At 40.8% G+C, this 24869-nt stretch overlaps 1 protein-coding gene across 4 annotated transcripts in view; it reads left to right on the top strand.

The window, feature by feature from the left end:
• Cd86 (CD86 molecule) overlaps positions 1-24869 on the top strand; it is a 68615-nt gene that overhangs the window by 13225 nt on the left and 30521 nt on the right. Inside the window, exon 1 of one of the 4 annotated variants that reach the window (XM_070030096.1) lies at positions 5029-5039. The exons of 2 other annotated variants lie outside the window; for them this stretch is intronic. Coding sequence is in view for 1 of the 2 variants with exons in the window: in XM_070030093.1 (XP_069886194.1) it covers positions 15058-15074 (17 nt within the window). In the remaining variant the exon portion in view is untranslated. Of the gene's footprint in view, positions 1-5028; positions 5040-14926; positions 15075-24869 lie in introns of those variants that run through there. One more of the 4 variants, XM_070030093.1, reaches the window with a different exon arrangement.

The raw sequence follows: 24869 nt of genomic DNA, 5'->3' as shown, positions 1-24869 counted from the left end.
GTAACTGTAATCAAATTTGAACTTCTAATTCTAGGATATACATAAACTACTACTTTTCTTTATTATAGGAAATGTTTATACATGTTTCTCTAACAATTTACTTCTAGGGATCTAACTAATCAGATAAAAGATATAAAAACAGACTTGTGCACAAAATATTTATTGTAATTATTCAATATAATGAAAAATTAAGAATAAAAGATTGAATGTATGCATACATAATGGATAATTACATAAATTATAATAAACTGGAAAGTGATTTTTTTTAATAATGGAAAAAGGTATCAAGCAAATATATTGAAATACAGTGGTTATTTCTAGATTTGCAGCATTATAAAAATAGGGGTGATTTTTTGACAGGAATTACCAAATCTATAGAGTGAATTTCCATTGTCCTGGAAATAATCAAGTTCAAAAGCAATGTATTGGTGAAACTCAGCCAGGAAGCTAGGATCATCCAACACAGACCTTCAGAGAACAGAAGTGAGTGATGAGACTGTGGTTTCTGTATAGTCCCAAAATCTCAAGGATAGCTGCTAGTCTCCAAACTTTTCCTGCAGGCCAGGACAGCCTAACCTGATTTATCAAGGGAAGTCAGGCCCCAGAGGCTCATACCTATAATACGAGCTACTGAGCTCTGAGATCTGAAGATTGAGGTTTGAAGCCAGTAGGCGCAGAAAAGTCCCCATAAGACTCTTATCTCAGGCTGGGAAGGTGTCTTAATGGTAGGGCGCTTGCCTTGCATGCCTGAGGCCCTGGATTCGATTCCTCAGCACCACATAAGCAAAAAGAAAAAAGCTGGAAGTGGCGCTGTGGCTCAAGTGGTAGAGTGCTAGCCTTGAGCTGAATTGCTGAGGGACAGCGCCCAGGCCCAGAGTTCAGGCCCCACGTCCGGACCCAAAAAACAAACAAACAAAAAAAAAAAACAAGACTCTTATCTCTAATAAACTACTCAAAAAAGCCAGAAGTGGTGTTGTGGCTCAGAGATAGTACCCAGGTCCCAAGTTCAAGGCCAAAGACCAAGACAGAAAGAGAGAGAGACAGACAGACAGACAGACAGAGAGAGACAAAGACAGAGACATAAAGAGAGAGACACACAGAGAGAGACAGAGAGAGAAGTTGGAAAGGTAAGGACTGTTCATAACAGCTCAGTGTTTGGTTTTGGCTAGTTGGGCCAAGGCCATCTGTTTTTTTCTTGACCTTGTTTAATGCAACCGAGGTTAAAAGGACAGTGAGGTAATTATGGATATAGTAGATAGAGTGAATTAAGAATGTAATAGCATGGCTATGGTAAGTCAGAACTAGAAAGGAGGAGACTGGAACTACTACTTCCCTGACAAGAGCCAGGCAAGGAGCCAGTGGTCATGGACAGAACAAAATCTGGGCAAGGGTCAAGAACTAAACCAGATGGACAGCAGATGATCCCTAGACAGAGAACTGACAAACCAGCAAAAGAAAGCAAAACCTTCCATTATAATTAAGCTGTGAATGTTTCAGACATCTGGAGAATTCACACAGGCCTGCATCTCTAGCTCCACTGGGAGCATCAGAGCCTCTGGTAACAGTGTGCCATCTTTCCACACGAGAACAACCCACCCATCTGGTAAAGACTTACTGCCTTCCAGTCGGGAGAAGCAATCTTCTTTCCATGTGTCTAGTTTTACTCATGTCTATGACTTGCTTGGTGCTGCAGAAAAGGTAAGGCTGAGAGTCCGAGTGCAGGTTATGTGCAAGTCTGGACCCAGTCAGCTCACATCCCTGAAGATACCAGATTCTAAGGCAGAATCCATTTACTTTCTCTCCAAGATCTCTGCCTAGGGTTTGGAAGGAAGTGAATTGGGATGGAGGGGAAAAATCAAGTGAGGGTTCCATAGAGAAGATGAAGACATTAAGGTGGAGAAGTTAATATACTCATCCACTAGATGACCCAAGATTCCGTCTGCAGAAGTCTTGGACTTGATAGGTGTTCGTAGCTGCCAGGAAGTGAAATTCAAGAGGGAAAAAAAGAAAATAATCCAAACTCTAGCTTCTTAAGTGTAACTTAAGTTCACATAAGTGTTGTATGTGAACACGCAAAGTAAACCTGGTTGACAATAGATTGAACCCTAGATCTTACCTGGAGAGGCCTTAAGAAAAATATCCTCTCCAATTAAAGGAATTTTGGACTGATTGTTGACTTCTCTGAGCCTCAGTATCATCATCTACTAGAGAGCTGAATGCTTCTAATACCTTTAAATGGTGAGGACAGGTGTGTGTATGGGAGGATGAATGTCAAGTGCATGGATCTGAGCAGGATGGAGCACATGATTGCTGTTACAGCCAGGATCAGCCAGGGGCTAGGCTAGGACATTTATGTGGCTATCATTCCTAAACCTTCTAGAGCCACATAGGTTTGATATTATTTTCCCCACTGGGAAAAATGAGGAAATAGGTTTAGAGAAGTTTAATAACAATGAAGAATGCATAATTAATAAGAAGCACAGTGAAGACACATACTCAAAGAGTGCCAAGCCTAGTCAGCATTCAGTTCAAAAAAAATGTATACTGAAGTCCATCTGACATTCCAATATACCTACATAGCACGTTGAACTATAAATTCAAACAGATTCAATTCTATACCTTGCCAAAAACTTAAAATCAGCTGGGTGTCAGTGGTTTGTGCCTGTCATTCTAGCTACTCAGGAGGCAGTGATCTGAGGATGACAGTTCAAAGCCAGCCTAGGCAGAAAACTCCATGAGACTTTTTATCTCCAGTTAACCAGCAAAAAGCCAAAAGTGAAGCTGTGGCTTAAGCTAAAGCACAATGCCCAGACCCTGAGTTCAGTCCCCAGTATTAGCACAAAATTCAAAACTTCACATCATGAGCTATGTGATCCTGACAAGTGGTCTAAACTCTCTGATAATCAATTTTCTTATCAATAAAACTTTGTGTTAAAATTTTTTGTAGTACATTAAAATAATAATTTCATTATTATTATCAAAGGGTTATACAGAGGGGCTACCATTCCCTAAGTCAGGCAGTGAGTGCATTTCTTTTTGTGGACAATGTCACCCTTTCTTTACTCTCCACCAGTTTCCTCCTCCCCAAATAAAACTTTTTATACTATCCCGAAGATACATTAAGTCATGTATTTAGAATGCACTATGTGTTCCAGAATACTAGCAAATAGCAATAAATTAACAGATATTTACTTGAATCAGTAGACACGTACTGAGCTCACTCTGGACTGGGTACTGTGATAAGTACTAAGGATGCAAGAAGGAGTGACGTGTTCTCATCCTGGAGGCTCTCAGGGCAGAATACCCATCTGAGCAGTGAAACACCATAAGGAAACTGTTGTAACAAACCAAGAGGTCTTGTGGTTTGGGAGTGAAGAAGACGTAGATGTAGAAAAAAGGGAAGGGAAAGAAGGGAAGCATAGCAAGGGAGAGGTCAACTATGAAGTGATCTGGATCTTTTCTTTTTTTTTCTTTGTGCCAGCACTGGGGTTTAAACTCAGGGCTTTATGTTTTTGTTTAATTGGGTGTTTTTGTTTATTTTTTGTTTTTGTTTTTGCTCAAGGCTTAACTGTCTACCATTTAAACCACATATCCACTTCCAGCTTTGGGGTGGTTAACTGGAGAAAAGAGTCTCATGGACTTTCCTACCCAGGCTGGCTTCAAACCTTGATCCTCAGATCTCAGCCTCTTGAGTAGCTAGGATTATAGGAGTGGTGTGGAGCTTGAGAAAGAATAGGATCTGGCTTGGAAAGAGTAGTGGACAGAAGGAACATCTTGTGCAACTGTAAAGGAGCAAAACATCTTCAAAGGTCTTAGGAGTTGAGAAAGAGTGAATGGTTCTAGTGTAACCAGTGGGAAGTTGTATGGTGTGGGTGACATCAATAACAGAGGAAGATAGCTTTTGGCCTTTCAAGGGCCTGTGGATCTTGTTCAGAGGAACAAGGAACATGTCTTTAAAGGAAGGAAGTTTCATCACCAGCTATTGTAATACTCCAGGGAGAGGTGATGAAGTCTCCAAAATGAGCCATCAATGACTTGGAAGGTGGTAGTGAGTGCGCAAGGGTGACATAAATGCAACATGTGTGATCCACAGTTTTGAAACTGGCCCTGGCCCTTCTTTCTGGCCACAGGCATCCCAAGAGGCCCAAACCAAAACACACAACACCTATTTTAAAAATCATCTCTTCTGATTGTATGTAAGTAGCCCCGACAGAGTGAAAGTACAACTCGAAGGCAATATTTTGCCTCTAGTCCATGTCATGCAATGGTCAGGTTGGTTTATAAATGTCCTTCCTTAAAAAAATGCCAACAGCTCATCTAAAATGGTACCTGGCTTATTTCAGATCGTTTTCAATATTAAAGAGCATTTGAGTAAAGCTCAGGTAGAAGCACGTTAAAAGTGAAGAGCAGGAAGGACAAGTCTTGCTTTCCTGGGAAACTTTCTCCTAGTTAGCCTTGTGTGGCTGTGGGCCCTTGGGATCTTCCACATGAAGGCATGTGAAGGAAGTGGGAAGGAGCTGCAAAATTACCTCAACTGTCCTGCACCACAAACTTGAAGCCTGCAATCCAGATGGATAAATACACGTATCAAGGGTTCATATGTCTTCTGTGCATGGCTTCTGGTGACAAGGATGTCATAGGGAACTGAGACTTTGAGTGTGCCATGTCCTTCCCCACCCCTGTTGTGAAGTAGAAACATTAAAAAAATCAGCGTTTCCTTTTTTAAAATAAACTTAATTACATTGGCTATGTTGGCTATGTCCCAATCTACTTTATTTTACTTTGCAGTATACATTTTATTTAGTGTCTTCTATAAATATTTTGCATAAGGTGCTTTCACCAATTTCATACTTCCCTAAATTTCAAATATGCTGCTATTTGTTAATACGTGTTAGTTTTGTTATGTGTGGTGTCTCCACCTCCGCACAAAGAAAAGAAATATGGGCTTAACTTTTCCAGCAACGTTTACATTTAGAATACTACCTCATTCTATTTCTTCTAACTGAGACTATCAGGGACATGACAGTATCTCAGAATATGTAAGTACAAAATCTTACATGTTTGATGTTTGCAGGTAAGGTCGAAATGATAGTAAGTTTGGAATCTGGTATTTCTTTTTGAGTTCTGAAAAGTGACATCACACATGTTGACAACTTATTGGTATGGCTGTGTGTGTGTGTGTGTGTGTGTGTGTGTGTGTGTGTGTGTGTGCCCGTGAGTGTGCATGCGCATGTGTGTTGCACTCATACCCCACAGCTTGAACTCAGAGTCTGAGTGTTAATATCTAGATTTTTTTGCTCATGGCTGAATTCTACTACTTGAGCCACAGCTACACTTCCAGCTCTTTTTTTTTTTTTTTTGCAAGTTAACTTGCAATAAGACTTTCTCAGATTTGCAGACCTAGGCTGGCTTTGCATTCTGATCTTCAGATTTCAGCCTCCTGAGTACAGTAGCTAGTATTACAGTCATGAGTCATCGGAGTTCAGCTTGATATTGACTTTTAAACTTGCTGCTGCATATTTCACTCATCTTAGGAAAATTTTATGTAGTTTTGTTGTTGGCTGAACAGTAGGTCATCTGTATACTGTTCTGAAGTTGGAGAAATATTGTGAGCCTTACTGAACAGCTTGAGTGTGGAGTTATTAAATTTGAGGGTAAGACAAGGATTCCCTGATCTATCCCTAGACATGAAGACCTGTAGGATTCTCTGCAGTGCTAACCCTGACCATAGGTTCTGCAGACCCTGGGGCCATTTTAAATGTGACCAGAAAAGAAGCCAGTGTGCTTCCCAGAGAAGCTGGTTCTTGAACCAAAAGATGTGGGGAAACTTTCCTTGGTTATAAGCTATACAACCTGAACAGAATCTACCTCATATGAAGTACAAGTTGTCATGTCGAAAATGAACTTTACAACTTTGGTAGGGGTGGGGGGAGGATTGGGTGGGGGACGGGGGGGGGGGGGGAGGCTGGGAAGGGATGTGAAAGGTAAACAAAGGAGGAGGCTGCAATGCTTGATAAGAAATGTACTCATTATCTTGCCCATGTAATTGTAACCCCTCTGTACAGTATGTTCACAAAAAAAATTTAAAAAAAAGAAAGAAAATGAACTTTACAACTTGGGGGGGGCGGGCTAAGAATTGGGGAGGTGGGGAGGGAAACAAAGGAGGAGTAACAATGCTTGATAGGAAATGTACTCATTACCTTACTCATAGAACCCTTCTGTACAGTCTCTTTACAATAAAAAACCCTTCTGTACAGTATCTTTACAATAAAATATATTTTAAAAAAAGTTCAAGTGGTTAGAGCTAGCTGTGAGGAAGCAATCTGAATGAGGACAAGGCTTTAACTTCAAGCCCTGGTAACAGCGAAGAAAACAAAGAGATTCAGAAGCTAAGATTTTTTAAAAATTTAATTTGACTTTATTGTATAAGTGATGTACAGGGGTTACAGTTACATAATCAAGGTAATGAATACATTCCTTGTCCAACATTATTACCCTCTCTCTCCTTTTCTCCCATTTTCCCTCCCCCACTACTCACCAACTCCCCTACTCCCAAGTTGTTAAGTTCATTGCCAACAAACTGTCTTGTGAGTATCGCTGTTGCATTGGTTCACCCTTTGTCCTTTGTTTCACCATTTTGTTATTCCCCTTCCTTTCCCCAAATCACCTTTGGGAGAGTAACAGGGGGCATGGAAAGGGTGTGACAAAGGCTGAACAAATGCAGCAGTGATACTCACTAGAAACTATGTTGAGCTATACAAATTGTGGGTGGAGACGGGAGGGGAAAATGGAAGAGAGCAAGGGAAGGGGTGACATTGTTCAAAAAGAAATGTACTCGTTACCTGACTTATGTAACTGTAACCCCTGTGTACATCACCTTTGCAATAACAATAAAAATATATTTTGTGAAAAAAAAAGAATCTACCTCATACTCTTAAGGTAATACTGACCTATGAGGACAATGCCCCTAACTAAAGTTGGGTGTTTTGAAAATCACTTGATGGCTCTTCCCTTGACTTCTTAGATGGATGTGCTCCAGGAGGGCAGGGACCACTCTTCTCTAGAATATCTTGAACTCTAGGATAAGTCAAGTGCCTGTCTTCAGGCAGGTCTAGTGGGGTTTGTTGAATGGATGAAAAGAGATTTAAAAAATAGAAAGACTAACTGGTGCAATGATGTCTACAGATCTTAAGGTGTTATTGGGAGATGGGAAATATTGCAGAGATACAGAGGAACAAAGCCCAATAATGCCTGTCTTCATGCGTCCCTGGCATCTATAGTTACTACAAGTTCCCATGCATCTTGACACCTGGCTCAGCTCTTTCCATGAAGTGTTTGCATATACAGCAGAAGGCAAAGTAGGAAGGGCGCTTTGGATGTTGTCTTGCTGCTATACTCTGGCTCTGGTATCCATGAGGGAAAGTTTGTGAATCCATCTCTTCCCCAGTCCTCCTCCACTTCAGCCCTCTGGCTTAATTAACATTGGTTCCCTGACCTGTGCTCAGGCTTTTGTCACTTGACCACAGTGATGTGCCCTATTCTGCACACTTCTTAAGATCTCTTGTTTCCACTTTGCCATGTCTCCATTAGACCATAGACCACGCTCAGACAGTAGGTCTGATTATGGGCTCCTCATCTCTAGTAGTGATTTTCACTGGACTGAGGGCTTCCTCAGTCCGTCTTCATCCTCCCCATCAGCAATACCCATAAAGCAAATGCCTAGTCCTCTGTGGCACAGCAGCACTTTTTTTTCTAAAATTGCACGCACCGTAGTAATGATTTTTATCCTTTTGACCAGTTTTTCCTTCATGTTCATTTTTAAATGTAAGTGAATGCAATAAATCCCAATAACTGTACTTTGTTGCTAAAGTTTGGGTATGTTTATTAAGCTACCGTGTGATGTTGACAGATAGAGACTTGCTTCACTTGATAAAATTCTGCAAATACCTGCTCGTGTCCTCTGACTTTCTGACTTCTCCCATGAGCACAGCTAGGCAAAGTGTGCTGTTAGGTCCTAGATCTCGCGTTCAGAAATTGGTAAGAGTCCAAGTTAAGAGACAATACATGTTGCCTCTTCCCTAGCACGCATGAATGGTATGTATTTGCATCCCGAGAAAGTGAATTCAAGAAGACAGGTACCTCGGGACATCTAGGGAGACTGACAAAGCAAGGTGAGAAGGGGAGTGGATCTGTGTTAAAAGGAGTAAGATAGTCTTTACTTTAAAGACTATCTTCTCTGATATAAGTACAATCTGGGAGGGAGAAAGACTCAACTTCTAATGCTTAACTATATGAAGTTTGCTTTTAGTGTAAGATAAGATTGTATCCCACCCCCCCTTCAAAGAAGAGAGAAACCCACTACATTTCTAAGAATGTTCCTCCAGAAAAAAATGGAACTGAAAGCTTTTTTTTTTTTAAACATTGATCTGGCCTTTAGAAAATGTGGGACTTTTTCTTTAATTTACCTAAGGAATTGATTTAAAATCTCTGGTTCTGCATCAGATATATGCATAAAATATCAAAATAGCAGAAATACAGCCCTGGAGATTTTTCTTTACAGCCTTGTATGCATGGCATTTGATTATAAGTGTGCAACATGGGGAAGTGAACCTTTGGACTATGAAATTAATGCTGATTTTCTTTCCCACTAGTCTAAGATCCCTCTAAAATGTCACATTGGTAATTTAGTTATGTTGCCAGGAATCAGTGAATGTGGCTTATGTGGTTTGTATGTGAGTGTATCTGTGTGTTTAAAGTAATAGCCTTTATTTTTAGAACACTTATAGATTTAGAGAGAGACAGACGGAGAAAGTCAGAGAGAAAGAGAAGATACCACAATGCATTCCCATCCATTTTCTGTCCATCACCCAATTTCCTCTCTTATGACTGTCTTTCATGAGTGTGATAGATTTGTTATGATAAATGAACCAATGTTAACACATTATTATTAACTAAAGTTTATGCTACATACCACAATTCCCTCTTTGAGTTATGTAGTTCCATGGTTTTGACAAATACATGATCTTATGTGCCTGCCATTATGCTATTATATAGAATAATTCCACCACCCTAGAAATTACTTGAGTGCCTCCTTTGTATCTTTTCCCATTTCTCTCCCAGCCCCTGACAACCTCCAATTTAATATCACTGTCTCCATGATGAAAGCTTTTCTTAAATATCACATCACTAGAATTGACTAGTACGCATGTAGTCAATCATTTAGGGTCTACGCTTCTTTATCGATATGATAAAGATGTATTTTGCAAATACTTTCTTCAAGTCTATGACTTGTTTTTTAATTCTCTTTATAGTTGGTATATGCTTATGCTTTAAGGAGCAAGGCTTCTAAAAATGCAATTTTACAGGTACAGTAAAAAGAAAATGCATTGCATATTTTAGGTGCTATCTCTCACGTGATAGCAGGGAACTGAGGACCCCAGCAGGGTTTGCTTAAAAGGGCAGAGTCAGGTCCTGGGGACTGTGGCTGGCTACCCAGCATTATCAGAAATTGTATAACAACGCTGAGAATAAGAGAATGACTCTGCTTGTGCTGCATCACTTGAAAATGAAGAACAGTTCAAGAATTCTCCTTATAGTCTTGTTTCCTACATAGATTCTATACTGCATAGGTTATGAAATCTGCTCAGGAATCCAAATACAGAAGAGATCATCATTGCCAGGTGCTGCTGGTTCATGACTATAAATCTAGCTACTCAGGAGGCTGAGATCTGATGACCATGGTTCAAAGCCACCCTGAGCAGGAAAGATTCTAAGACTCTTATCTTCAACGATGGTTCAAATGGTAGAATGTTAGCACTGAGCACAAAAGCTCAGGGACAGTGTTCAAACCCTGAGTTCAAGTCCCAAGATTGGCACACACACAGAAAAAGAGATAATCAATTTCCTTAAACTTAGTCCCAACTCCACTCTGAGCCTCCATTCTCTCATTTGGATAGCAGACTCCATCTTGGTCGTGCAGGAGGTCCCTTTCTTCCTCTTTATCTCATTCATAGTTTACTTTGTACAAGGCCCTCAAAGCCTCTGGTGCCATCGGCACCCGATTATCCGAGCCCTTGGTATTCCTGTGGAGTCTGGTGGGTCCCTGCCCCCCAGGAGAGTGGGGTAAAAGAAGATCTCCTACGTCTGGGCCCTTAAGCTGAAGCTATTCCCTCTCTAGGCATGAGTCATCACCCCTGAGGAAGTTGTCTGTGGGTGCACCAAGGGAGGGGCACTTTGTGTTCCATTGCTCATAAGGCCTCCCTTCCATTGCTCATAAGTACCTCCCTTCCTCTTGCATCTTAAAAGAAGGAAGACTTCTAAAAATACAGGACACCTGTTGTATTATATCTTCCATTGGCTTCTGCAGAATCCTGCAAGAGCCTTGGATCATCTCTTCTTTCTTCCACCGCACACAGCTCTGGGCCCAGAAAGCTCAGAAAGCAAATGCAAATCAGCCTTTCAACAGAGAATGCTACAGTAATTACTAGGGGAGATTACTTTATTCTATCTTCAAACCACCATTTCCACCATTTTTTTTTCTTTTTTGTCATTTGTGGGGCTTGAACTCTGGGCCTGGCCACTGTCCCTGAACTCTTTCAGCTCAAGGCGAACTCTCTACCACTTGATCCACAGTGCCACTTCTGGTTTTCTGGTGGTTAATCAGAGATAAAATTCTCACAGACTTTCCTGTCCCAACTGGATTTGAACTGTGATCCTTAAATCTCAGCCTCCTGAGTAGTTGGGATTACAGGGATGAGCTACTGGTGCCCAGCTAGAATCTCTGCCAACTGCACTAGACCCTAGGCCACAGGAGGTCTTTCAGGTAGAGCATTAGACATGACTAAAATAAGGAAATTTAGCCAAATGTTTGGTTGTTCCTATATGCCCACAGGTTTTGTCACATAGAGAGTAGCTCCAAATATAGGGTTCCTAGATACCATTTCTTGGGCAACAGTTGGACAACAATATTAGGAAGGTTTCTGTCCTCTCCAGGCCCAAAGCTACCATCTATGGCCACTCCTCTTTCATTGTTATTCCTTGCAGCTTGGGCCTCAGACCTATGACTATCCAGGGATGAACAGTAGAGGAAGCAGGTCAACTTGGAAAGTAGTTTTTTGAGGTTAACAGTAACTTCTTCTTCACCAAACCCAAGGAATTGATGGTCTTCATTCCGTTCAACCTCCACTCATCATCTGCCAGGATTAATCACCATTACAAGTAGCACCCTGACCACACTTGGCTCTGATAACAGAAGAGAGTCAGTACTATTTGAATGGCTGAATGTTGTCTCTAAATACTGACACACAAACAGGACCATTTTTTCACAATATGTGAAGAAAAAAAACCATGCTCAGCCAACTTCCTATAACTAATGTAAAGCTAATGTGATCTTTGACTCATTAAAGAAAGTGATCTCATCACTGCCAGGTCCAAAGCACTGAACCTTCTCTGTTCAAGGTTGTGATGACTTACTCAGGAAGAAGGGTGCTAGTGGAAGTGTCATTGTTTAGGGTCCTGCAGACCGGTAAGCCAAGACACTGATGATATTTAATTAAGAGGAAAGACTGTTAAGGAAATATATGATTGCTTTTGGTTATTTGTAGGGTTTTATATTTTTTAAAAAGACACAAAAATATATTCTGTTCATTCCAAAAAACCAGACTATGATATCTAATGGCACCATGGAGGTGGAGTGTGAGAAGTAGTAAAGCTGAGATTTAATGTTTAAAAAAAAGACATGCCATACACCAGTGGCTCATACCTGTAATCCTAGCTACTCAGAAGGCTGAGATGGTGAGATCTAAAGATCATAGCTCAAGGTGGGAGTGGAGGGGTAGAGGTGTGGGGGTAAATGTAGTTGTGGAGGTGGGAGGGAAGGGATGGTAGGGAAAAAACAAAGGAGGAGGCAACAATCTTTGATAAGAAATGCAACAATGCTGGATAAGAAATGTACTCACTACCTTGCTTATGTAACTGCAACCCCTCTGTACAGTATTTTCACAATGAAAAACTTATTTAAAAAGAAGAAAAGAAATAAAACTTGTATTATCTAAAAACAGAAAAAGATCATGGTTTAAAGCCAACCCAAGTAGGGAAGTCCATGAGACTCTTAACTCTAATTAACTACCAGAAAACTGGAAGTGGAGCTGTGGCTCAAACTGGTAGAGCACTAACCTTGAGCACAAGAGCTCTCGGACAGTTTCCAGGCCTGAGTTCAAGCCCCACGACTTTCCAACAAACAAACAAACAAAAAACACCAAAAGACATGCATATGACCCTCTTATCAGGAAGTAAGTTTCCCAGTTTGACAAGCAAGAAAGCATAGGTTACACATGCATCTATTAGTAGTGACATGGCAGGGGGGAATCCATGCTTGAGACTAGGGGGACATCTCTGATGTCCCTTACAGCTTTGCAACTCTAGAGACTCAGAGAATTCCATGATGTGATGCGGTCCCTTGTTTCTACTGCTTGACCTATCACTCATGCATATTCCTTGCTCTAAGCAGGAACTGAATCAGGGAGGTAAGAGGAAAACAATAAAAACAAATCTGTCCAGGAAAAAAAAAGAACTTAATTTTTTTAATTCTTATTTTATTTTTATTCTTATTTTTTATTCTGTGCTAGGTCCCATTATATATGACACTTAATCCCCAAGAGTTATTACAGTATTACCTCTAGGAGAGAGCCAAGGCTCAGAGAGGTTAAGTAATTTCCCTAAAATCACAAGTATCAGGAATGGAGCCAGGATATGAATCTATGTCTCTATGAATTCAAGCCCAATGGGGTATGTTATTTATAGTCATCCTTTATTTACAGCAAACGATACAGATTTCTAAGATGTTTTGTATTAACATAAGACTTCTTTTCAAATAAATTTACATAAAATAAGTAAAGCGAGAAACATACTATAGAAGTAGTAATGTTACTAGTAGCTAAAATACTTAAGTCTGGTATTCAAGACACTTTTGACAGGGCTAGGGAGGCAGGTTTAGTGGTAGGGGATTTACCTAGAATGCACAAGGCCCTAGATTTGATCCCCAGTGCTGACAAAAGATTCTGTTGATAGCAAAAATTTCAATTTAGCTTGCCTTGTATTTTCACTGGTAAACACAAGGCAAAGAAGGACATTTGAAAATTAAGTGAAATATGAATGGATCTCCGATGCTCTAGTAGATCGGTAATTTCGTGTAGTACAAGAAGGAAACCACATGACTTTTTCAAATAAAAGAAAATTATGATCGTAAAATCCAGAGGAAAACCCCAGGTGGGTCTATCCATATGGCATTTTTGAGATATGCACACAGAATGGTCAAAGGGAAAGACTCAGGCAGAGTCCAGAGTCCCTGGATGGAAGGTAAAGAGATTTACAGACCTGTTTGGGAAGAGCTATCATCATCTCTTTAGTGAAAGAAGGAAGACCCTTTTGTGGAAAGGTCAAAGTAAGACTTGGGAAAGACTCAAAGAAAACAGTTGCCAGGAGCCATGGGGCTTGTGTCTTATAAATCCTAGGTACTGAGGAGCCTAAGATCAGACCTCAGTGTAAAACCATCCTGGGCACAAAAGTCTGTGTGATTTTTTTTTTTAAATCTCCAAATAACCAGTAAAATATCAGAAGTGAAGACATGGCTCAAATAGTAGAGTGCTAGACTTGAATGAAAAAGCTAAGGGACAGGTTTTGAATTCAAGGAGAGAGAGAGAGAGACAGAGAGAGAGAGACAGAGAGAGAGAGAGAGAGAGAGAGAGAGAGAGAGAGAGAAGAAAAAAGAAGTGAGGTAAGAAAGTAATAAGGAAAACAAAATAGCCTGCCAGATGATTCCCGTGACTTACCTGCAAGATCTCATCTGCCTTTCAGAATACTAAAGAAAGAAAGTTAATACTAATCTCATTTCATAGGGACAAGACCGAGAAGACTGTGATTTGGAGATGCTCAGGCACCTGTCCCGAGTCCCATAGTCAAGCCAGGATATGACTAGGGACCACCAGTTCCAAGCCCACATTCCTTCCCCTGCACCATATGCCTTTTATTGCCTTAGTCTTCTCAACCCAGTCAACAGCAAACAGCTTTCACTTTGTCACTCAATTTCTACAGCTTTGTGGGTCCTTGTCAACCACTAAAGAAAGCAGAAGAGGCATGCCCTGCACTCAGAGGCATATAACTTTGGCCACTGTTGCAGATCACAGAGTTTGCAGTACCTGATCTGGTCAGAAAAGAAGCCATGTACCCAGGGCAGGAAAATAAACTGCAATTTGTGACGCCTATTCCTGCCAAAGCACTGGGTTCAGAGAAATCCTCTGGGCTTTCGCATACCTCTCCCACTTCTATTTGTGGCTTGTCCCTAAAGTCAAAGGTACCACCCACTTCCAGGAATGCCACTTTCAGGGTGGTGTATGTTAATTGACTTTTTTTTTTTTTTTTTGTCAATCATGGAGCTTGAACTGGGCACTGTCCCTGAGCTCTTCAGTTCAAGGCAAGCACTCTGCCACTTGAGCCACAGCGCCACTTCCTTAACTGACTTCTAATGAGGTCCACAGAGAGGGTCTTTCATGGATGATTCGATCTCTTGTTCTTTCTGGTTGGGAATTTCCCTGCATCTTCATGGAGTCCCACTCTGTGTGACTGCTCAGCAAACATGGATGGAACCAAGCTGAATTGTTAGCTTGTGGGCTCTAAGGATTGTGTTCCTAGGTCTCTCTCAGTCTATCAGGGAGCTTATGGTTGTGGAAGGGGTTGTCTTTGGGGGTTTCCTTAGGGCTTTACACACTCCCTTACTGTCCAAGATCGTATATGTAGTCATTCTCATCAGTGGAAATGCCCACCTGCCAGCAGAAGTTATCTGGAACCAAACCCGAACACTGCCACTGTCTGCAGTGTTGCTTCTCTCTAGTCAGTTCCCCTTTCTGTATTTCAGATCTAGCCCCGGTTCTGAGATTATTTTTCACTGTATAAGGAAGCCCCAGAGCCGACAAAGGCTCCTGTTGCTTTCTTACCGGCTCACTCCTTCTTCTTTGGGAATGCTACTGTGCCTATGTGTCTGGTCTCTGGGAGCTGTGGTAGATGGGCATTGATGACAGGTATGTTCTTAAGAAACACTTAACTTGGAAAGTATGAGGTAAAATGCTACAACTGGAGCAGAGGGGCAGAGGGGGTTGTGCAGCTTTGCAGCTGATGGCTGGTAAAGGAATAGCTTATGGAAGGGGCATAATGTGTACTTCAAAGTTTGACCATCAGGATCGATTCTCAGGCCGGCCACATTGGAGATGAGACATTACAGGAACAAAACTCTTCCAGCCAGGTTCCTGTATCTTTAGTGAGACAGGACAGATAAAAGACCCTTGGCCTTAAGGTGCTGTGGGCTCCAAGCAGCTCTGTTCTAGAAGCTTTCTAAGCTTCTAGAGGAGGAGGAGAGCTAGAGGAAGGAAGCGATATCCACAGCCTTTTTGCAATGGCTTCTGCTTTCATGTTGGCATTTCCTTGTCTGATCTGATCCAGAAACCTTTGCCTATTTTTTTTCCCCTTTCAACTGCTGGCTCTCAATATTAGAGACTAATCGTTCATTTAGGAAGAATTCATTAGGTCAAAAGGAGCCCAGACAGCAGTTTACATGCTCTACATACTGTGCGCCCATTTGCATTTGTAAATCGGCTTAAAATATCAAGTCTATTAATAGTAAAGTAAGGTTCTGGAGAGACAGGTGAAAGTAAGTTTTGACCTAGGGAACTTCCCACCTTCTCAAATTATAATAACTAAGGAGATGGCCATTTCATCTTACATTTAACCTGCTTGAGAACTAGGGCTGTGTGTGTGTTGTGCTCAGATTCACAATTCTGTACTGGGCCTGCCCTGTGCTGCTGCATATATACTGTTCGTGTTATGTAGGTGAGCCATAATGGAAGCTATTATAAATTTCTTTTTATTTATGTATTTATGTTTACTGGGTTCTTCCAATGTCCTAGGTATTAGGTTTTTAATAAGGTTGTAGTTCAATAGGAAATAATATTAATCACATAATCCCTTAACATGACTATTAGGAACAGTGCTCTGAAGGAGAAGAATTGATTTTATGTGATTGTTGATTGATTACTATGTCCTTGCACTTAATATTTTGGTTACGCTATTACCCTTAAATATCAGATGTTCCTTTCTGGGTGGAGGTGAGGGCTGGTTTTATAAAACTGAGCTCCAGTGGGAAGGAAAGAAACATGAAAAGTTAAAATGGAAGCCATGTAAGATTCTTAAGCAGAAAAAAATTAAAATTTAAGTACCATGTTTCAAATATGAAATAAAAGAGGAAGTTCAGTGTGGGAATGTTTAGGCGAGGACTGGAGCTGTGAAGGTATTAGGAGAGCAAAAACATCTCTGAAACAAAGAAGACAGGGAAAGGAGGGAGGAGAGGCTTCTAGCCATTTTCTAGAGCCCAGACAAGTGCTGTCCATATGCCTTTCATGATGAGGGAGAAGAGAGTATTTGAAGGGCAGAGAAAGAATAGGCCTACAGGTTGGACACATGGTTACTTCTGAATGGTACACTGACTATATTCAGGTTTCAGTACACTCAGTGGGAGACAGGTGCTATGTTGAAAGATATATTTTCAACACTGCATTCTTCTATCAAGACTCTGACACCTCAATGATGGGAAACATCCCAATCATGTCTTTCTCCATTCATGACTGCAATTCCTTCCTGAGTACTATGTCCTATGTAGATCATTTAACTCCCAATGGCTTAAAGCAAATAAGAAAAACCCATTTCTCCTTCTAGCTATCATTTACATTTTAATGTTGGGGCTTTCAACCTAAGTAATGAGTAATGTAGTAGTTCCAAGAACTTCCATATCACTGGAATATATTCTGGTGCCCAGAATGGGAGATGGGGCGGCCCCTCCAGTTGTACTCTTAAAACAGTCTGTCCTCAAAATTTAAGACCATCCTTAAAACTGTGTCCTGGACTCATCTCTCTCTGAACAAGTTTCTAGTTCTGAGAAAACAAGAAAGAAACTCCCTCAGGGGGCCAGGATGGGAACTTTATTGAGTTCCATGGACCTTGTTTCTGGCAGGCAAAGTCCTTGCATGAACGTGCAACTCTAAAGTTTTGCACCAAACAATAAAGAAAGAAAGAAAAATAGCTTGGAAAGCCATCAGTAGTTTGAAAATAGAGTGGTCATTGACTCAAACAGGTCTGACACTAGATACAGGTAAGAGTATTGGTCATCTATTTTTCATACACAAGTGTTGTTGGGGACAGAAGAAAGTTAAATGGTATCATCATGCTCTACCTCTTCTCTGGACCAGTGAGAAGGAAGTACTCTTAATTCTAATCTCTTTAGTGATTATAATATTAGAGGACCACTAACAGCATCCTTCAGCTTTTAGCAAATCTGCTCAGACATCATCTCTTTGACCCTTTCTGATGCTGCTCTCATATTTGTGTAGAAACGTTGTACACCCAAATGGGTGAGGGCCATAGCAGCTAATAAAGAAAATCCAGAATTTGGTAAGGAAAGAACTCCACAAATGGGAGCCCAAGGAGGATTTGATCCAAGAAGAGATTAGACCTTGAGTGAGGCAGATAATCCAGTCTGCTCTAGACAGAGACATGGATAATAAGGGAGCTTAGAAGGGAATAGAGCACAGGATGGGCAGTACATAGGCATAGCCAGTCATCTCCTGTGTCTACCAGAAACTCAAATATGTTTGTTTGGGTTTTTTTTGGTCAGTCGTGGGGCTTGAACTCTGGGCCTGGGCACTGTCCCTCAGCTCTTCTGCTCAAGTCTAGCACTCTACCACTTGAGCTACTTCCAGTTTTCTGGTGGTTTATTGGAGATAAGAGTCTCAGGGCTGGGAAGGTGGCTCAGCGGTAGAGCGCTTGCCTTGCATGCCTGACCCTGGGTTCGATTCCTCAGCACCACATAAGCAAAAAGCCGGAAGTGGCACTGTGGCTTCAAGTGGTAGAGTGCTCGCCTTGAGCTGAAGAGCTGAGGGACAGTGCCCAGGCCCAGAGTTCAGACTCCACGACCAGACCCCCCCCCTCAAAAAAAAAGTCTCACAGACTTTCCTGCCCCGGCTGGCTTTGAACAGCAATCCTCAGATCTCAGCCTCCTGAGTAGCTAGGATTACCAGCGTGAGCCACCGGTGCCTGTCTATGTTTGTATTTTTGCTGTGAACATCATTCACACTCATCTCTTCCTTGACATACCCACTGCTCCCATGTTGGTTCTTTCTCTCTACTCAATAGTGGCCTTTTTTGGTCATTCTGATACCAGCCCTCACTTCAGGCCATAGGTAGGCGATTTTCTTTAAATTTTCATGACATAGTTTTCTGCTCCTAAGTTACTATTCCCAAGCTCCTAGTTCTTTGTCCAGTAAATATTAACTCCTTATTGAACTTTCCAGGCCCTCATCTTCTGTTCTACTAACAAAAATTAATTTTCTATTGTCTGTCCATAGACAATCTTTCCTTCAGTCCAGTCAACAGTTCTTCATGATTGATAAAAGATCATACTCATTCCTCCATTTCCGTATGTACTAAAAAATTGCATTTGATTGCTTTCCAGAAACTCACACAAGTAGTAGAGAGGAATTTTGAATTTTTCCAAGACCATGAAATGCTAGGAATTTGGAGTGATGTTTGTATCTTTGAGCTGATAATTGAAAATTGAATCTGTGTGTTAAAATATCACACTGTATTCCATAAGTTCATGCAATTATTATGTATGAGTTAAAAACGGGGCCAGGTATGTAGTTTAGTAGTACCCACTGCCTGGCCCTGCAAAATACTCTGATTTTCAGTCTGAAAAAAATTTAATGAAAAAAATATTATCAAAGAATATTATACCAATAAAAAGCACTGATAGGGCTGGGAAGGTGGCTTAGTGGTAGAGCGCTTGCCTTGCATTCCTGAGGCCCTGGGTTCGATTCATCAGCACCACATAAGCAAAAAGAAAAAAGCCGGAAGTGGTGCTGTGGCTCAAGAGGTAGAGTACTAGCCTTGAGCTGAAGAGCTGAGGGACAGGGCCCAGGCCCAGAGTTCAGGCCCCACAACCGGATCCAAAAAAAAAAAGAAAAATAACTAAAAATAAATAAATAAAAAGCACTGATACAGGGCTGGGAAGGTGGCTCAGTGGTAGAGCTCTTGCCTTGCATGCCTGAGGCCCTGGGTTCGATTCATCAGCACCATATAAGCAAAAAGAAAAAAGCCATAAGTGGTGCTGTGGCTCAAGTGGTAGAGCGCTAGCCTTGAGCTGAAGAGCTGAGGGACAGCGCCCAGACCCAGAGTTCAGGCCCCATGACCGGACCCAAAAATAAAAATAAAAAATAAAAAAATAAAAAATAATAAAAAGCACTGATACTCATGCCTGTAATCCTAGCTTCTTAGGAAGCAGATCTAGATCTTTTATTTGGGGGGGGGGGGTCAGTTGTGGGGCTTGAACTCAGGGCCTGGGCGCTGTTCCTGAGCTTTTTTACTCAAGGCTAGCGTTCTACCACTTTGAGCCACAGTGCCACTTCCAGTTTTTTGGTGTTTAATTGGAGATAAGAGTCTCACAGACTTTCCTGCTTGGGCTGGTTTTGAACCATGATCCTCAGATTTCAGCCTCCTGAGCAGCCAGGATTACAGGCATGAGCCACTGGCCCTTGGCTTTCCTGGATCTTTTTAAGGTTTAAAGCTATGCTGCAAACTGTTTATAAGACCCCATTTCAACAACTAGCTGGATGTGGTGGCATGTACCTGTCATTTCACGTATGTGAGAAACATAGGTGGAATGAAGGTCCAGACCAGCCGTCCATAAACTTGGAACACTATCTTCAAAATAACTAAAACAAAAAAAAAGGGAGACAACTTAAGTGGTAGGATGTCTGTCTAGCAAGTTTGAGACTCAGTTTAGCCCTTAGTGCCACCAAAAAATAAATAAACCCATCAAGCACAGGTTATACCTCATATTCCTTATACATGTACATGTGTGCATATGTGTATGTATATCAAGAGCCTCGCTGTAATTCAGCACTCAGGAGGCTGAGGCAGAAGACTCATGACTTTGAGGCAGCCTGAGATAAATGTGAATTCCAGGTCATTCTGATACTTGCTCTCACTTCAAGCCATGGGCTAGTAGCAAGAAAAAAAAATAATGTGGCTAAAATACTAATATTTATCCAGGTCAATTCAATTCAATAAATATTGTTAATGATTGTCTTGGGTAGAGTTGATGGGAGTTTGCACCACATTGATTTCTTGGAAATTAACAATTACTAATGGAAAAGGAGGAAACCAACTCTCAGAGCCAAACTTTTTGGCAACGTGGGAGCCCGGGCTGACACTCTCCTAAGCAGAAGTATCAAAATGAGTAGACCTAGAGTCAATAGGAGAGTCATCTGCTCTGACAGAAATTGACTTCTGTCACAGGCCTCTAGCGCTTTTTTCCTGCCACTGGGCTACAGTTCTGTACAGTTCTTGTTCAAGTGCCACCACCTTCTGTCTACTCTGCTGGGCTCAAGGCTACCTGCTCCATATCTTCTGAAGTCATCCCAATAGACTTTCTAAACAGAGCATTTTCTAAGTGTAGCAAACTGCAGATTATGTTAAAATCACAGGAAAGGTAGAGGGATAGGATATCAGGGGTCCTCCTTTCTTTTTCTTTTTTTTCCCCATGAGAACCTTAGGGATGAATTGGAAAGTTATGGCTCTCAATCATACAGCTAATTCAGCACACTTCCTAAAGAAGTCTCTTCTATATTTTTACCCCATTCTTGCTTGAGCAGTTCCAGGTGATGGGCAGCTTACTACCTCACAAGAAATCCCAGTCTGTGGTGATAGCTATTAAAAGTTCTTCATCCTCTCAGGTTCTAATCTGGTTCCTACACCTGTCAGCAAATGAAACCGATTGCTCCACAACAACATTACAGATGACTATCACATATTCATACTCTTCTCTGCCTCAGGTTCATTATCTTCCAGTCCTTTGAATTGTTCCTCATTTGACATAATTTCAATATTACCTAGTGAACTATGCTACCCTTTCACTTAGTAAAGTCTAATTTTGTCCGTGTCACTCAAGTACAACCACCCTCACTGACTGTATTACCACAGTGATGTGGTCTGAGTAGTACAGAATACACTAAGTAAATTCCATATTGACTCAATTAATTGGTCTGGGGATAGGGATCAATGGAGCACTTGCCTAGCTTTTACCCTACGAGTCTCACTGTGTTAGTCTCATTTTTTAGGCTTTATGAATATTAATTAGCTCACCACCTTTGGGCTCATCTGCATATTTGAGACTAGAAGTATGATTTCTGTAGCTTTCATTCATAGTTCTACTAAGTATGTAAAAGTGAAAAATTAAAACACATGCTGGTATCAGTCTGCTAAGAATGATTCTTGGCACTCAGTTGTTGAATGAATGAACCAAACAACCCTTTGTCCTCATGTATCTTAATACATTAAAATTCTAAATACTTCTTGATCTCCCAAGTTCTCAAGAAATCCTACACCAATCATCTGTTTTTTCCCCCACCTAACTACAGTGGGCAGATGACTTGACCTCTTGCGTGTGTTCTGTCTCTCTATTATTCATTTACTACACGACATTCACAGTCAATTTTTACAAAATGCAGATCTGATTATGTCACTCCTCTTTTATACTTTCCTTAGTTGTTTCCATCACTGTGGGAGTAAAACCCCGAATCTTTGATTGAATTATAAGACAAGTGTGTTCCTTTTAGCCACATTTACCTTCTCCTACCTTCTCTCACATGCTCACCAATGTCAGTGTCTTTGTAGATAACATTTTCTTTGCCTAGAATCCTTCCTACTTACCACCACTCCAACCTTTCACCTACTTAAAATAGGCAAAAGGAATATATAGGAGGAGTACATGGAGCAGGAAATACTTCTTTTTAAAAATATTTTTTATCATAAAGGTGATGCACAGAGGGGTTACAGTTATGTAAGTCAGATTAAAAAAAACATTTCTTTTTGGACAATGTCACCCCTTGTTATCTTTTTTTTGTACATTGGAAAAGATGTTCGAACTCATAACAAGAGGAGTCCATTTTCAAATGATAGTGAAAACTTCATCCCATCCATCAGGATGCCTACTATTAACAGTTTTAAAAATTAAATGTTGGCAAGAATGTGAAGAAATCTGAACTTTTGTACACCTTTGATGAGAATGTGACATAGGGTAGCTGGTGTGAAAAGAAATACCGAGGTTCCCCCAGAAACTTAAAACTAGAATTTCCATATCATCCAGACTTTCCACTTGAGGGTTAGTACATAAAGAAGTGAAAAGAAGGTCTTGACGATAAATTTGACTTCCCATGTTTTCAGAGCTCTGCTCACAACGGGGAGCAATGCAACTGGCCACGGGGAGATGAGTGTATGAACAAAATGTAGTGTGTATTCACGTCGGACTAGTGTTCAGTCTTGGAATGGAATTTCTGACATGTGCTACAACACAGATGGACTGTGAAGTTCACTATGCTCATTGAAACAAGCCAACCACACACTCACAATTATGTTCAAGGCAGTCAGGTTCATGGAGACCCGGATGAAATAAATGGTCTCTAAGACTGAGAGAAGTGGAGAAAGGGACCTCATTGTTTAATGGCTATAGAGTTTTAGTTTATCAATATGAAAAGATTTCTGGAAATGGTTGTGCAAGAATTCAAATTAAATGTAACTGTACATTTAAAAATGATTAAGATAGTCAGTCAGTCTTGTACTCTATCATTTCTTTTTTGGCCATACTAAGTTTTTAAATTCAGAGCTTCATGATTGCCTGGCAGGTGTCTTATCACTTAACTATCCCAATACTTTTTGCTTTCATTATTTTTTAACCATGTTTTAAACTATTATTATAAAGGTGATGTACAGAGAGGTTACTGTTACATAAATCACGTAAGGAATACATTTCTTTTTTGGACAATGTCTCTCCTTCTGCCTCTGTCTTCCAGTTCTTCCTTACCATCCCCACCCACAAGTTGTATAGTTCATTTTCATGTCCAGTGAGCATTATCTTTTTAAATAAGGTCTTGCTTTTCACCTGGGCCAACCTGGACCATGATCCTCAGATTTATACTTCCTATATAGCTGAGATACACAGGCAGGTACCATATCATTTAGCTTTTTTATTGGTTGTGATAGGATTCCATGAACATTGTGCCTGGAATGGCCTCAAACTGCATAGCTAGAATTATAGACATGATTATAGAATCACTGAACTCAGCTGTTAGGTGCATTTTATTACAAACATAGTTTATATAGATATAGATATAGATATAGATATAGATAGAGAGAGATGGAGAGATATGGAGAGATAAAATAGATAGATCATCTGTACTGGGGATTGAAATCAAAGTTTAATCAAGTTGTCTACCCACTCTTTTGTTTTACTCTGTTTTTTCTTTTTGGGTCTGGTCGTGGGGCCTGAACTCTGGGCCTGGGCGCTGTCCCTCAGCTCTTCAGCTCAAGGCTAGCGCTCTACCACTTGAGCCACAGTGCCACTTCTGGCTTTTTTCTTTTTGCTTATGTGGTGCTGATGAATCGAACCCAGGGCCTCAGGCATGCAGGTAAGTGCTCTACGACTGAGCCACCTTCCCAGCCCCCTTTACTCTGTTTTTGAGATAGTAAAGTTTTGCTTACTTTACTCAGCCTTAGAGCTTAGAACTTGTGGTCTTCTGTCTCTGTTCATGGTGCACACCACCATGCCCAGTTTACTAAAAACAAGGGGTTTGGGTGTTTTTATTTTTTTGTTTTGTTTTGTTTTTGTCGGTCATGGGTCTTGAACTCTGGGCCTGGGCACTGTCCTTCAGCTCTTCAGCTCAAGGCTAGCACTCTACCACTTGAGCCACAGAGCCACTTCCAGTTTTCTGGTGGTTAATTGGAGATAAGAGTCTCACAGACTTTCTTGCCTGGGCTGGCTTTGAACCGCAATCCTCAGATCTCAGCCTCCTGAGTAGCTAAGATTACAGGCATGAGCCACTGGTACCTGGCTAAAAATAAGTTTTAAATTTTATGATGAGATGCCATTTAATCTTCTGTACATGGTAATGATGACAAATTATGTGGGCAAGAAGTATAAGGAAACAAGCTCTCTCACTGTTAATGGGAACATTAGCATATAATACTTGTGAAAACTAAAATTATATTACCCTTTAACCTAGTTCTACTTGAAGGAACACATAGCCTAACTCCAGCAGGTGCAATCTGGCACATAATCAATGTTTTTCATTAAAATGAAAAATTGAAAACAACCTAAATGTCCATCAGTAAGGGCTGGAAAAATAAATTATTGCCATCCAACAATATAGTTGAGTAATATACAACTGCTAGCCTGAAGATATTTAATACATACTGACACTGAACACTCCCCAAGGTGGTGGTTAGTGTGCAAAACTATGTATAGAAAGCTTTCATAACATATAACATAGCTTTTCATAACATAAAGGAAAACTTTTTATTTTGTTTTATTTTACCAAAATAACTTCAAATGGAGGCGAGAAACTGGAAGCAGGTAACAATGGTCATTCCAGTTACATCTGTGGAGGAAACACAACCAGGAATAGAGTCTGGATAGAAACTTGGTTCCTACTCTTTATCACCATTGCCATTTAAGTTTAGTACTATGAATGAACAGGCATGATACAGTCTAGAGGGGAAGAAATACGATAGCTTTTAGCTCAGTCCCCTGTATTAAGGGCTAAAGGAACAGAGAGGAAGGGAATCTATATCTAGCCCAGCCCAGAGGATCATGAATGCCCTTGACAAGCCAACCCCCAGTAAGAATTCCCAGCCATTAGATAAAGAATTGTGGCACTTAAGTACTGACTTGTTTTTATCTATATACCTGTGAACCAGTAGACAGATCTGGTTTT

This window comes from Dipodomys merriami, unplaced genomic scaffold (genome assembly GCF_024711535.1).
Source record: "Dipodomys merriami isolate MVZ:Mamm:240054 unplaced genomic scaffold, mDipMer1.0.p SCAF_2, whole genome shotgun sequence".
NCBI lineage: Eukaryota > Metazoa > Chordata > Mammalia > Rodentia > Heteromyidae > Dipodomys > Dipodomys merriami.
This window is presented reverse-complemented; position numbering and strand designations above follow the sequence as displayed.